Source organism: Myripristis murdjan, chromosome 18 (genome assembly GCF_902150065.1).
Source record: "Myripristis murdjan chromosome 18, fMyrMur1.1, whole genome shotgun sequence".
Classification (NCBI taxonomy): Eukaryota; Metazoa; Chordata; class Actinopteri; order Holocentriformes; family Holocentridae; genus Myripristis; species Myripristis murdjan.
In genome coordinates, this window is record NC_043997.1 from 23,942,634 (window position 1) to 23,957,641 (window position 15,008).

At 42.4% G+C, this 15,008-nt stretch overlaps 1 protein-coding gene and 1 non-coding gene across 3 annotated transcripts; both read right to left on the reverse strand.

Annotated features, from left to right (window-relative positions):
• Positions 1 to 4,476: 4,476 nt before the first annotated feature.
• Positions 4,477 to 12,181, reverse strand: snapc2 (small nuclear RNA activating complex, polypeptide 2). 2 transcript variants are annotated; one of them, XR_003929874.1, is made up of 7 exons: positions 11,563 to 12,181; positions 10,400 to 10,573; positions 9,422 to 9,560; positions 8,357 to 9,235; positions 6,509 to 6,597; positions 5,245 to 5,698; positions 4,477 to 5,206 (listed from the first exon to the last, which is right to left on the reverse strand). XR_003929874.1 is itself a non-coding variant. In XM_030076900.1 (6 exons), the coding sequence occupies exons 1-6, from the start codon at positions 11,776 to 11,778 to the stop codon at positions 5,312 to 5,314; spliced, it is 1,884 nt and encodes a 627-aa protein (XP_029932760.1). In that variant the 5' UTR covers positions 11,779 to 12,181; the 3' UTR covers positions 4,477 to 5,311. The 2 variants fall into 2 exon arrangements, 1 of the variants encoding a protein (XP_029932760.1); XM_030076900.1 differs by having other exon boundaries at positions 4,477 to 5,698.
• Positions 12,182 to 13,404: 1,223 nt separating this feature from the next.
• On the reverse strand, positions 13,405 to 13,486 carry trnal-aag (transfer RNA leucine (anticodon AAG)). The gene has a single exon. It is a non-coding gene; the product is annotated as a tRNA-Leu (tRNA).
• Between the last annotated feature and the right edge of the window lie 1,522 nt (positions 13,487 to 15,008).

Sequence of the window (15,008 nt, forward strand, 5' to 3'; positions counted from 1 at the left end):
TTTGCACTCTCTAATAATAAGTTTGAAACATAATATACTATAAAAGTAGCAAAATTCAAATTGTTTTGAAAATGTAAAATTTGAAGCAACATATCCCATCTTTTCCATTTAATATATTTTGCAATATACTGATCCTATGGGTGTGTGTGTGCAGTAAAAATATACTCAATCAAAAAATACTGATTCCCAAAAACAGTCAAAAATGTACAAGTAAACAGCAGTAGTGAGTAGTGGTGATGTGCTCCAGTTCCAGCCTTGCACATGATCAGCATCACGTCGCCAACATTTGGAACGTGAGGATTGAAAATGCTGCCATTCTGAATCTTGTTGAAGACACTTAGAAAGCACTTAGTGTGACCCTTCCAGCCGAGCTGCAGACACACATCCACATGGCTGAAGAACGACAATGCAGAGGTTATAAAACGCTTTGAATGGTGAGGGGAGAAAAAAAAAACGTGAATTGCTCTCTGGTGGTTTGAATGGGTGCTAAAAATGTCTGCGGGGTTGAAAGCCACCAAAGTGCGGCGGATATATTTAGGACGTCTCTGTCGTCAGCGCTGTTGTGTCTTTGTTGCTGTGTTTATTTGTCACTGATTCTTATTCCTGTGATGTCAGAGCATGAATGGCTCATTTGGAAAAATTTTACCAGCACAGCCATGTTCTTGTTTTTCCAGCTGCAGCCACATTTTCTCCATAATTCAGCTCCACATTGGCTGCTCAGCATTTTTTATGCCAACTGACAGTGGGCACGTTGAACATCTGCCAATCTGATCTACATCTTTACAGTAAGTACAAGGTGAATAGTTTTTACAATGCATGCATACACACAGGCACACACACACAGACACACACACTTTAATTCAGTTCTTTAGTTGAAACCTGAGCAAATTCATTTTAAATAATTAGAGATATGTTTTTCCCATACGTCTGAAATATTATGAGCAAATTAGCAAAATGATGGAATATTTGTAAAAAAAAAAAAAAAAAAAATAGAAGAGGGAATATAAGGGAAAAACCATAAACTGACCCTCAATATTTTTAAACAGGTACTGGGATTTACAGCAAATATTCATTGTACAAAATGTGTCTCACGTTCACATTAACAGATCTACAGAGGGCCATCCATACAGAATGAGCAGCGAGTTACTGGGAGAAAGACAAAACAAATTACACTGCAGATAGGAGCGAGAGAGAGAGAGAGAGGGAGAGAGAGAGAGAGAGAGAGAGAGAGGGAGAGAGAGAGAGAGATTGATGTCTTATGCCCAGTCAAAGTGGAGGCTGCCGCAGCAATTAGATAATAGGTCTGGATCAGCAGCACTCAGCCTGCTGAACACCATTAGAGATTAGCCTGAGAAAGCTGTTTGACTGGCCTGCTGGATATAGACCTGTCTGTGGGCCTGCCTGTCTCTGTGGACCTCAACTCTCCACCCGGCCATCTCTACAGACCTGTCTGTCGCTGCACACCTCATCTGTGTGCCGTCTATTACTGCACATATTCTATTATAGTTTTGACATTATCCTGAGAAAGCTGTTTCACCAGCCCACTCGATATAGAGCTGTCAATCATAAACTTATCTATGCCTATAGATCTAGCTATCTCTCCAGTTTACACTTTTATACCTCAGAGTGAGCAAGCAGGTGACCAAGTACACAGCATGTGTGTTTAAAAATGGACAAAAGAGAAAACACGTCCATAGACCTGCTTATCTTCATAGACCTCCTTTAAAGGCCTGTCTACAGCCTGGTCAGTCTCTGTGTACGTCCTCTGTAGTGTCCATCACAATGGAGCTCCACTTTATCTCCATACTCCATAAGATATCTGATCTGCCATTTAAATATACATTTTAAATAATTAGAAATAAGTTTTGTTTTTTTTTGTTTTTTTAATTTTTAGGTCATTTTTTGTTAATTTTCTTGATTACATTTATTTTTTTTTTATTGTGCTATTTATTGTGGATGCATTGCCATGCAATTTGCTGAGGGGACTTATGCTTCCCATAGAGGTAACCCTATTAATTTTGGAAAGTCCATGTCCAAGCCTACCTCCAAATGAAAGCTTTAGCATGAATTTTTATATCTACATTCATGCTCCCACAAAGAGGAACCCTAAGACCCCCCCAGCCCCCCCCCCCCCCCCCCCCCCCTTTTAACTCTCCCTGTCAATTTTTGGAACCTTATAACATTTATTCCAACCACCCTCAACTAAATGGACATACACCCGTTTCATGCTCCCATTCCCACTTAGCCAAGGCACGTTGATAGATAGATAGATATCTATAGATAGACAGATGCACTCCACACTCATAGTAAACAAATAGATAAATACAGACTGACTGTTTAACAGATGGATGGATGGTTTTTGCTAGTGCAAGAGTATGGATAACAGTGATGACTGCCTGCATTTTTTGGGCGGTCCATATTGATTATGTAATATAGAACTGCGGCTGGCAACCTACAATTAATCCTCCTTAATTCACTCAGAGCCTCTCTCCATTATGCTGAGACAGACACTGTAATGGAAGGAGAGAGGGATGGGAAGAAGGAGGAGAAGGAGAGGACAGAATGAGATTATTTAAACAGGAGAGCAAGGAGGGGCAACAAATGTGTGTGCGTGTGTGTGTGTGTGTGTGTGTGTGTGTGCGTGCGTGAATGTATTCACATCCCCATCCCCCTACAGCCTCCAGTGCTTTCCTCTAGCAGGTGATCCGAGGATGAAGGATGTTTGGACAAGTCAAACACAATCTAACATTCAGCTGACTGCAAACACACACACCCATGCACAAATACACACGCAACTCACCATTATCGTCACCATTGTCAGCATCATCACACCATGCAGCAGCAGCAGCAGCAGCAGCAGCAGCGGCAAGCATAATATTACATAATATGATAAAGCTTCAGTGATCCCCATGTGCAAATTGAATTATTGCAGCAGAACATGGAAAATAGAATATAAATCAAGTATTAAAAGAGTATAAGTAAAGTTTAAGACTGGAGCAAATGGCAGATATATAACAACTGACAATTCCAACAGCAGACAGTTCACTTCACTTCAGTTTTAGTTTATTTGCCATTTGTATTAAGAAAACCCTCTGGAATTTTGCATCATGAGCTATTTCCCATAACAGGACATTGCAAGCAGCACTGGGTCAATGGCATAGCTTTTTTAAACCTTGGGTTACTCAATTAAACTCAGTGTTTGTAACACTACAGTCAGTATATCTGTCAAAATGTAGGCTGTTGTCTGGGACAGTGCCTGGGCATTGTAACGGTTAATTTCAACAATGGAGAAACTATCACCTCTGAGCAAACCAGCTTTGTTGGAGATGGATGTTAAGATGTTAAAATACTGTTTCCCATTCAGGTGAAATACATTAATCTGTGGCCATAACACAGCCCACATACCTCTGGGCCTTGTCTATAATTCCTGGATTGGCACCAGCCTTCCATCAGAATCTGTGGGTGAGGCCAGAGGAGATGATCTTCATACCCAGGTGGTGCTGGTGGAGGAGGTGAAGGTTGGAGCTGGATGCTGGTCTACCTTCCACAGGTGGTTTCCACTGCCTCCATGTCTGAGGCGGTCCATGCTGATTATGTAACATAAAACTGCGGCTGGCTACCTACAATCCAAATCTATTCCAATCAGTTCAAATCAACATACCAGGATGGTCGGAGCAGGGGCCATTCTTTAAAGATCGAGATTTTTGGCGTTTGTGCTGTTTGACAGCCACAGCAGAGAGAGACAGGCAGGCGTGAGAGAGGGAACAACACACAGCAAACAGCCTGAGCTCAAACCCAAACCCAGGGTGCTGCGATCAGGACCCGGCCCCAACAAATGGCACGTGCTCCACCATAGCGAGTTAGCATCTGTGTATCCCAACTTCAACCAAGTGGCTGATTTTTCAGCCGCAACCAGCAGCTCTGTAGCTTGCTGTCAGATGGTGGGTTGGTCCACAAAAATTTCCCCACCCTTACATAGCCATAGTTTTTGCCCCAGGACAGTGGTTCTCAAATGAGGGCACGCTGGAGTACTGCAGGGGGTACATGACATTTTTTAAATATTAATTAAAAAACCCATAATTCCTAAACTAATTAGCCTAAATTTGATTAGCTACATTTTATATTCGGTATTCCCTCCAGGTTTCTGGCTGAAACAAGGAGAAAGAAGTGGAAAAGAGGCAACAACATAGCCAACAAAATATTGTCAGCATCAGGCTGTTGTTTCAGACACTGATGGAGCTGAATTGGACCTCTATATATAGGCTTTTTTTTTTTTTTTTTGCACTGGTCAGGGGGCACTTGGCTGATCAGTCAAGTGTGTGTTTTTGTGATGGTGTGTGGTCACGCCACTTTACTGTAAGCGAGCTATTGAACTGTTGAACTGATAATCTTGTATTACTAAACACTTGAATAGTCTGCTGGATGAACACATGGCAGGTCACGAGCTGTTCACAGACACAGCAGTATACACAATCATGTAAGCAAAAATTTTATTTCATTTGTAAATTCTTACATTTGTAACATTGAACAAAATAAAGGAATGAATACATGAACAAAATATCAGTGTAATATCTTTAAAAATATGTGGGGTTTTTTTTCAGGAAAATAAATAATACATATCTATGTGAAGAAACTGTATAATCAGTTGTTAGAGGTTTTAGGTTGCCAAGAATCATAAAAACGTCTAGAAAAAAAGTGCAAAGGCACGTTTGTCCAGCCCATGAAACTCAGAGAAAACCTACCAACAGGCAAACAACACAAAGCACATTATCATTCAGTGAACGTCTCGTTAACTTGTCGTGGAAGCTGTACTAAGTGAGACGTAAATATGAAATCCATCTGTCGTATCAGCCTTAATCACAAAGTGGAGATGCAGCTGACAAGACGTGAACTCTTGAATTGTAGAAACGCCGCTCGAGCAGCAGCGAGGAAGCAGCCTGTCAACAGGAAGCCGGACTGACCAGTGTTATGAGCTCTGCGTCTCTCCTCCCTTTGGGATCCTCTGGAGGAAAACACCACAGCTTGGTCGAGGCTGTGGTGCTCCACTGACGTCACATCACAGGCGTTTGGGAATTTCCAGAGTTACCTTTTCAAACCACACACCTGTTTTCTGTTATTTAGGTCTGTTGAATCTTTTGGGAACAGTTTATAAGAATGACAGCTTGTTAATGTGACTGTATGGAGGCTGTGGTGTCACGATGCCACTGCTCTGCTGGAGGCTTCATCTCTTACCACTCCAAGACTCTGGGACATGACATTACATTTATTTGTAAAAAATGCATCCTAGAATTTAGATGTGATAATTTGCTATCTACTCCTTCCGTCGAATCAGCAGTTTAAGAGGCACCATAAAAGGGTTGAGGGGGCGGGGTCCCCCCATTTCCACGTACCCAGGTTGCAAAAGTGCATCACTGCTCTCAGACGACCTGCTCTCAGCTTGTCCGTCACATGGCTGAACTCTCTCCCCGGTAACACTGTCCATGGCAACATTACTGTCACCGTCCTGACTGGTGGTATCCATTCCGTCCTTGTCCTGGTCGGGGTTTGGGCCACTTCCTCTCTCTGTTTGACGCGAGTCTCTGTGATGTGACGGCGTCCTGTTACTCTGATCTGGGTCGTTTTGTCCCTTTTCCGGCCCGAAGTCAAACATTCCTCTCGCCTTCTCGGAGTTTGCAGGAGCTGAGAGGCCACTGTATACCTGGGAGGAAGGGGAGAAAAGACCCACTGAGGTTTTGTCATCATTTTTTTTTTTTTTTTTTTTTTTTTTTTTTGGAAGTTTCAAAGCTGCTGCTGTCCTGAATGGGATATCTGAGACCAGAAAGGCATAAAATACATTCAAGACATACAGCAGCCTATGCAAGTTCAAATGGGAGGGAGCACCACTTTGTTTACTGATGTTAAGGATGAGGCTGATGAGGAAGGATGAAACCCTTCAGCTTCATGACCAGACTAATAACCCACAGAATTACTGTAACAATTCTCAATGTCTGTTCAATCTAATGTTTTGATGTCAAAGGAACACAAAAACAAACAATGGAGCATAATTCTCTTTAAGGGTTATTCCTTTAAATAAAAGATTAATTATCATTTCCAAAAGTACTCTTGCTTGAAATAATTATCCCAGTTACATATTTGTATAATTTTGACAATTTTGGCCTCCATATTGGTGGGTTTTAAGGTAGTTGTGCAGTTACATTTCATTTTAGTCAGGCCCACTTGTTTATGTGGAAGGTTCAATTGTGAAGACTTGTAAGGGCCTTGCAATTTCATTCCACATTTTCATTTAAGCAGCATTTAGTTTTAGTTTTTTTTATTCCTGTCAATCATTTGCCACCCCCATCAGTAATGTCCTTGTTATGTGATGCTGTCAGAGACACATTGTTGTATCTGTGCAGACACATTTGACCCTGTTCACAGCCGTATGTGTCCACTTGTGCTGGGATTAGCCAGCCGCACATAAAAAGAGGGGTCTGACAGAAACCTCAGTCATGTCGAGAGGCAGCCGTACCTGGATCATGTGGCGCTGCAAATTGTTGCAGTCCAGCTTGGGGAGCTCCTCCGGGAGAGACATGAGGAGGTCCAGGACTATAGCGCTCTCTAGAGGGGAGAGGAGAAGTCACAGGAGGGTCATTTTGATGGTGTCTGATATAATTGGACCATAAGAAATTTCTCATGGTCTATTCTAGATTCATTGCACATAAAGTGAAGTTTTTCAAGCCTTTTTTGCTTTGATTCTTCATGATTACCGCTTACAGTTATACAGAGATATTCTAATTTTTGGAGATGCACTTTTAAGGTGTCCCATTAACCTTCTAAAGCCCATGGTGTCTTTTTTTGAAACGGCATAGCATAATGGCAGCAAAATTCCCTTTACGTTAGAAGAAATGACTGTGTGTTAAAATAGATTTTGATCCCTGTCTCTGTATGCAGTAGTGTGGGTTGTGTAAATGCATCTTTGCCCTCTCAAACAGAGTACTTTCATCCATAACCACCATCATGGATGTCAGCAAACACTCCCCTGCACTACAGCGAGTGTTTTTTTCCTCAATTCAAATATGTGCAAAGAACGCTCTGACTGTTTTTCTTTGAAATTTTGCATTCTCTCATCTTCAGAAATACATAACGGATGGAAAGAAGACACTGCTGAACTTAACGACATATTCCATGTGCACTAAGTGACATAAACGTCCACTGGAAATATTCTTTACTGTGCAAAGAAAACACATACATGATATTTTTTTACCCTCTATTGGCTTCTATTTTTTCAAGTTGTTTTCCTTGCACGCTATGAGGGGTTCAGTCATTTTGTTTTCTGTAAATTGTGGGCTTTTTGAGACATTAAGTATTATAAGGGCTCTAAATAAAACTGAAATTGAGATATGGCACTCTCAGAATATGGTATTACATTTCCTTTATAACATCATCATGTTCATCTTTTATCAGCAATTTCGTTTTCACTAGATCATTACGCTGAAATGGTGACCCGGTTGCTGGTGGAAATGCACACAGACCGCTTCCGAAAAGGTGAAAAAGCAGCGCCGCCTTGTGTGGCCGCCCGCCGTTAATCGTGTCAGCGCGGCGACAGCACACTTAGCTCGCGCCGCCATGAACCTTCTGTCACCTCATCCGTCGTGCGCGACACGCCGCCTGTCATTTGCCTAAACAAATGTCACCGTGAGCGACATGCTGCCTGACATTAGTGTACGTAAACACGCTGTCTGCCATGCATGCACACAGGCGTCACGGTGAGCGATTAAGTTATAGAAACCTCCGCCTGGTTTTAGGCCCTGAACAAAACAGGTCGGCAAAGCTATAAGAAATACTTGGTAGTGAGCAGTGAGGTATTTGATCCTACCCTCACTAAAACAGATTTATTGACTCTTGCTATTTCCTTATCTAACTTAATATATTTGTTCTGTTGCGTTATCTCTCCCTTGTTACAGATTACACACAAAGGTTTGTTTATTCTGGACCTATATCAACTTTTAAATGAGGTATACTTCAAACCAGTTGATTTTAAGTGTTAAATTGATGTGCATATGTAACTGTTTTCCTCTATAATTTTGATGTATTTTTGTCTTATGCCATGTCTTATGTTACTCAAGCCAGTAAGGTACGTCTTAGATGAAATTTTGGGGTGTTTCACTATGATTCATAGTCCCTCAACCCCCCCCTCAACCCTGATTTCATCGTGTGGGCAACAACTACCAGCACATGGCTATTGTAAGCTAATATTTATCAAATGCCAGTAGCAACACCACTGACTTGATTAATCACCATACTAACCAGCTCTAAAAGTTAACTCTTACAGCTTCAGGTTAGGATTCAAAGAATTCCTAGGAATTGTCAGGCTCACCCATGGGAGTGAGCGCACACTCCTCGTCCTTCATGTGGATGCTGCTCAGGTAGCGGTAGATCTTCTCAAAGTCCACGATGCACTTGACACCAAATCTCCTGGGACCATCCCCGCCGGCGTGTTTGCTGGTTCTTTGGCTTCCTGCGGCATCGACGCGTGGAGGGTCGGACGGGTCGGTGGAAGCGGACGGGGATGAGGGATCGGCAACACTGGAGAGTGGAGAATTGAACGCGGTAGCGGAGGATACGGCGTTGGAGTGCTGCTGTGGTGGCGGACGAGGAGAGGCGCCAGTCGGGTCCAGGGTGTGGGATGAGACTGTGGATGTGGCCTCGGTGTTTTGTGGCTGCGGCCCATCGGTTCCAACGGAGGAACAGACTGTGGGTATCTCTGCTGGAGACGTTCCAACACCAGCAGTGTGTGGTTTTGGTTGAGGTTGAGGTTGAGGTTGTGGTGTGGCAGCGGCGAGCTCTCCGACCACCTTTAAAGGCTCTGCGGGTTGTGGGCTCGCCTGGGGAACAGACGTGCTGACAGCCATAGCCCGGACAAACGCACCAGCCTTAGAGGCGGGCGCGAGTCTCAGTGGCTGTGGCTGCCGTGTGCTGTCAAGCACCTGGACGGACGCTGCTGCTGTAGCTGGCCGAAGCGGGGACGCTGCAGCAGCCTCAGCGGTCGTTGCTGTGCCTGTTTGGTGGGACGTGGCGACAGTTTGGGATGCTGAGATAGCATCAGATGAGGTCCCGGGCGCTGGTGCCAAAGACTGTCGCTGGGCCTGAGAAAGGGTGGCAGTGCGCACTCTAACGTCTTGGCACGGGGCAGGGAGCGCTCTGGCTGGGCTCATGGTTTTGGCAGGAGTCTTGAGGATAATATGAGATATCCCACCTTAGAGGGGAAAAAAAGTCTTTAGGTGCTGAAGCTGCAATAAAAAAGTAAAGTGACAACGACTGAAGAGAGATTATTTTTGACATTATCTGCAGAGAAAACAGATATTTGTATGAGGCTCATGTGAGGGGGGAATTCAGCCTGATATACTGGCAGATTTGTAATTTGTGAGTTTGGGGTGCAGACCTGGAGCGGGCCGGCTGGGCATGGGTCTCATAGGGACGAAGCGCAAACCGGGTGTCTGCTGGTCGGTGGCTGGTGTGTGGCTGTGAGGAGGGTCAGAGTTCCTCAGGCTGCAAGGCTCCGTGGACGAGACCATCAGCATCTGAGAGCCACAGAGCAGAGCAGGATGAGAGGAGAGGAGAGGAGAGAGCCAGGTAAACACAGAGTCACATCTATAAAGGCGCTATAAAGCTCTACAACCTCAGGTCCACTTTATTTTTTTATTGTACATTTTGGGGGATTTTTTAGGAATTTTTTGTTTTTTTGAACACTTTTGAGGTGGTTTTATGATAATTAGCTTGTCACTGAATTTGAAATATTTATTTATAATAAAGTGTTTTCTTTCTGTTGTTGCTTATGAATCTTGTCTTAAACCTCACTTCTACAAAATGGCTTTTCCTAACTGACAGTATTTTCTTCTTTGGCTCATGAGCCATTGTGTGTTTTTTTTTTGTTTGTTTGTTTGTTTGTTTGTTTTTTTACCTTTTGTAATTGTTCCTAATGATGCTTATGTTTTAAACTTGTGTTTCTATGCATAAGTTTAGCTCAATAAAGTTGCTTTTGTTCTGCTGCTGTTGTTCTGAAATTTCTCACCACACTTGAAAAGTGCTCTATGAATGAAATGATTCACCATTATTGTTATTGTTATATTCTTACACTTTTTTAAAACAATTTTTTATGCTAAATTTCCAGTAATGTTTTTCTGTTATTTTTTGTCCCTCAAATCTGCTCATTTTTTTTAACTGTTAACTAATTCTTCTCTAACCGTCAGGTCATATATTGATTATTATTCTACATCATTATTATTTTGAAAATTCAATAAAACAACATTTATAATTATTAAAATGACATATCTACATGTCAGATCAGTGAAGCTAAATTAATTTTTATGTCTTGTGTTTCCTTTCCCAGGCATGAGTCAGCGGGCTTGCTGCTGCCTACCTGAGAGAAAGCAGCAGAGATGGGCTTCTCCAAAGTCCCGGCCATAATCAAGGCCATCTCTGTCCACAGCTCGATGGGCTTTTGGAACCTCTTCTCTGCGTTCCTCTGACTTATCAGCTGGGAGCTTGCTGATTTGATCACTTTGTCTTTCAGAGCTTCCACCATAGAGCGGATCTGAGGGAGGACATGGATGATGGTGTGGTTATTAAACCTGTGGAAGCCCTGAAAGTAGGTCTGAACGCCTGAACATACACATGAGGACACATTAGAGGGGGAGGGAGGAGAGAGAGAGAGAGAGAGAGAGGAGAAAACAGGCTCAATGACCTCAGGCTAGCCATAGAAAAGGGAAGACATCAAAAAACAAAAGTGAAGACAAAATACAGGATCACTGTGAAAGCAATGAAAATGAAATGAAAACACAAACATGAGAGACATTAATTTGTAAATAAGTCAGCACACACCTGCATATTGCTTTTTGAACTAGCTCACTTATGTTTCCATATGTATAATGTTATCAGTATAACTTAGTTTGGCAATGTAAGTGCTGTGCTCATCACACTAATAAAGCATCTTTACCATTCCTATCATCTTTGGAGTCTGTTTGACCCCATACAGTGTTTAATGTCTCAAATTACATGATCAACATTGTTTTTTGCTTCATAGTTCATGTCTGTTCCTGATTTAATGAGGGCGAGTGGAAGCAGGTGAATATAAAGTGAACATGCTGTGTTTTCAGACTCCTGAACACATGCTGTGTGTTTCTCTGGGGTCACTGTGACCTCAGGCTGTTTTAACTGTATACAACATTTAACACACAGTTGTTTTAGTTGTTTTGGACACGGAGGAACTAGAACATGACATTTCTATTCCCTCTGCTTTAGGCCACTACCAGAACATAACCACACCTGTAGCACTGTACTGCCAGAGCCACTAATAGTTAATATGACACTTGGGAGGAAAAAACATGAACTTTGATGTGGAAATGGAGGGATGTTGTTATCTGAAGGGCTATTTACAGGTAGTAACAAGACATTAAAGCACCTGACACATAAACCTGGGCAGCAATTTCTATTAAAATCATTCATTCTGGGGATTTAAATTGCCAGGGTCAAGTGATAACGTGTGTTAAATTCAGACAGGAGGGTTGAACTGACTCCGCTTACCTGGGAAATGGATCTGCGTGGCAAACGTTTCTTCAACGCATCGTAATCGATGTCGCCAGCGCTGGGGTCGAGCCTCCTCAGGACCACCAGGGCGCCGTGCTGCTCGATGCGGGACCAGGGGGCCAGGGGCACCTCACCGGGACAGTCCTGCGCGCTGTCCTCCTCCTCCACCTCCAGGCGCGCCGGCTTGGCTCGCCTCCGGGACGGCGGCTTCATCTCCACTCACGCTGCTGCTGGACCTGTTTCCCAAGCTTCTCTAGTTACTCCACGCTGAGGCTAAAACGTTGACTATCGATAGTTTATTGGTAGTTTCGGACAGTCGAGCTGCCCTGACAGCCCACTGGCGACGCTGCAAATGTTGCCGGAAGAACAGCGTATGTTCTACGATATCCGCTAGCGATTTTTAGTCTCCTAGGATAGCGACGGATATTCTAATTGCCTTACATTCATTCTCTATAGCCTTTCCCTAACATTAGCCATAATTAATTAATACCTAACTTTAACCTTTACTTACCTCTAACCCTACCGTAACCCTAAACGTAACAAAAAAGCATAGAATGCCCTCTCAAAATGTAAAAAATCCGTCACTATCCTACAGAACACATACCGACCAGAACATTCAAACAACCTCTTCTTCTTTGGCGTTCAGGAAAACCAGCTTAACGGTGCGTTACCGCCACCAACTGGAGCTTAGATGTGGTGCAGTATATTAGGCAGGAAAATGGATCCTATTAGCTACTAGCTAATAGTAAAAAGTTAAACCAGTTCTTTTAGTAAATAACGCCAGAATATATGTTGGCTGGAGACATGACAATGAATGGTCATGGTGTTTTCCTCAGTGACTGAAAAAGGTGAGTTCTCTCCATATTATGTTATATAATATGGAGAGAAATATCTTATATAATGAAATTTGTGCCAAGCTACATTTTCAGTACAACTGCAGACAAACAGGACAGGTTTTTAAAAGCACAGCCATCACCCTCTTTATAATAATAATAATTTAAAAAAAAAATGTTTTTGAGAGATATATCCTCTTTTCTGTACATCATTAAAATACACAAAAAGAAAGCAGCTAAAAAGCCACTGAACATGATACCTCTTTGAAATATCAGACCCCAGTGCTGTAACTGCAGCTGCACCCCATTATCTATTTATTCCAGAGATATTGCCTTGTTTACTGCACCGCACAGTCAACAAATGATGGTCACTACACTGGTACATGTGCAGATCCCAGCACTGATTTCCAGTTCTGAAGACACATTCACAGATCTCAGCAGGCTATACTTGCAGATTTAAAACACTTAGAACATATTTGGAGATCTCTGTAAATATTTCCAGATCCAGGCGCACACTGGCAGATCTTAGAACACATTTGCAGATCAAATGTTGTGCATTTACAGTAATGACGTCTTGACATTATTTCCATACGAGGGCTGTCAAATTTTACAATTCATTTAAAGTCCACACGGGGGCTCATGCGGACTTTCAGTTTTGGACTCACCTCTCTGGGCTGCTAGGATTACCCAAATTTCATAGCATTTAGTACGAGACGGTATTAAGACGTTAGGGGAAGTAGGTCTTATGTAATAAATACAATAACAATAACAGCAATACTATCAACAACAACAATAATCATAATAATAGTTCTACAAGTATGGTGAAAATCTACAAAAAGTACTCCACTGCAAGTAAGTCATAAGTTATTATTTACTTAAGTTTTATTTACCTAAGTATTATTTACCTAAGTATTATTTACGTAAGTTATTATTTACGACCTAATAGCATCTAATAACACTGGTAGGATTCAAACACATCCTAGAGATTGCAGGAAAAAAGCTATGCTGGCAGCGGTGGGATTCGAACCCACGCCCCCGAAGAGACTGGAGCCTTAATCCAGCGCCTTAGACCGCTCGGCCACGCTACCGTGAACACACACAGCTCCCGTCATTATTAATGATCATGAAATAACACATTATACCGCCACCATATTCTTATGAAAATGTTGTAAAAATAAAAGAAAGATAAAATAAAGGTGCTACAGGTGTTTCCGGTCGCCTATACAGAGACCAATGGAACCCTGGCTGCTTCACAATGTCTCTCTCTCTCTCTCTCTCTCTCTCTCTCTCTCTCTCTCTCTCTCTCAACACTCAGAAGAGAATGAGATACATAAGGTACTAATCCCGTTACATTGTTACCTGTCATGCGGAGACACAACAGCCTATTATTCTCTGCAACTTTGTATACCTTAGTATGACTTTTGCGGCTGGCTTAATCCGTTCTTCAGTCCACACAAACTGCTCGGTTATCTTGACTTTTCCTCTTCAAACACTGCAGAGCCTTCATCTCTTGTAAAGCCGTGTTTCTTGGTGCAGCAGTTCAGCCTCAAAAGTCACTAGATAATGTGCGTAGCAGACCCATCTGTGTGGGCAAAAACATTACATGAGAGGCTAACAGTTAGCTGCGGGAGAGATGAGAAATGAATGAAAACTGTCTACGTTTACATGAGTTAGTGGCGTGGCGTGACTTGTCCACTAGGTGGGGCTACGGCCCTGTAGGTAGCTCTGGCTGCACAATTCAGCAGAGCGCCATCTGCTGATGGATAACAGCTGGGCTATCTTTAGGTGGCCACTTGGTAACTGCTTTCACTTTACAGTTATCACCACAGTGCCACAGAGATCACGCAAATATATACAATTTATACAAAGACACAACACAGCAGTATATATTTAAAAAAGTATGTATATACATCATGCATAGCAGTTGAAATGTTTCCCATTTCTGCAGTTGCATCGCCACTACAACACAATGCACCAACATGTAACATGTAAAGAACCCCCATCACTGATCCTGAAATCCACTGTCCTGTTTCCAGACCCAGTTTGACGATGACTCAGTCACAGAAGAGATTGCTGTTTTGTACCAGAAATAAGAAAATGACTTGTCTTACCGTCCAGGCGGCCTATTCATGGCAGGTGTCGGCAAACAAAGACTGAGACAGGTTGTAATCCAACCACAATGTGATAACTTGGAAAACATCCACAGAGTGTCCACTGTTTGCTCTCTTTCCACCGCGGTATGTCCATGTCTGTATCCACAGCACCACCGGTTCATATCAGTTCATTCAGATATTTAATTAAAGTGAAACGCTGTTGTGCCTGACATTACACAACCCCTCTATGTTAAATTAAAACACAAATACAAAGTTACTTTATCTTCTATTAAAAATCCATTTGTATGCCGTCATTTTGCCCTCTGAAAATGGTATCAAATATCAGTATTTTCCTGCGTATTGTATCAAAATGACAAATTCTAGTATCGTGAAAACCCTAATGTGGATGTCACAGAGGCGGGGCTTGTTAATATGCTAACATTAGCTAGTACTATAAACTATATTTGTGAGGTTAATCAAAAACACATGTAGCTGACTGGCATCATTTAGCGCTTTG

Excerpts from the sequence above, each read along its gene's own strand:
- snapc2 (XM_030076900.1), bottom strand. The coding sequence starts at position 11,778 with ATGAAGCCGCCGTCCCGGAGGCGAGCCAAGCCGGCGCGCCTGGAGGTG. Across the intron at positions 9,236-9,421 it reads GCCCAGCCGGCCCGCTCCAG|GTGGGATATCTCATATTATC; the intron begins GTCTGCACCCCA and ends TTCCCCTCTAAG. Across the intron at positions 5,699-6,508 it reads TGCAGCGCCACATGATCCAG|GTATACAGTGGCCTCTCAGC; the intron begins GTACGGCTGCCT and ends CCTTCCTCCCAG.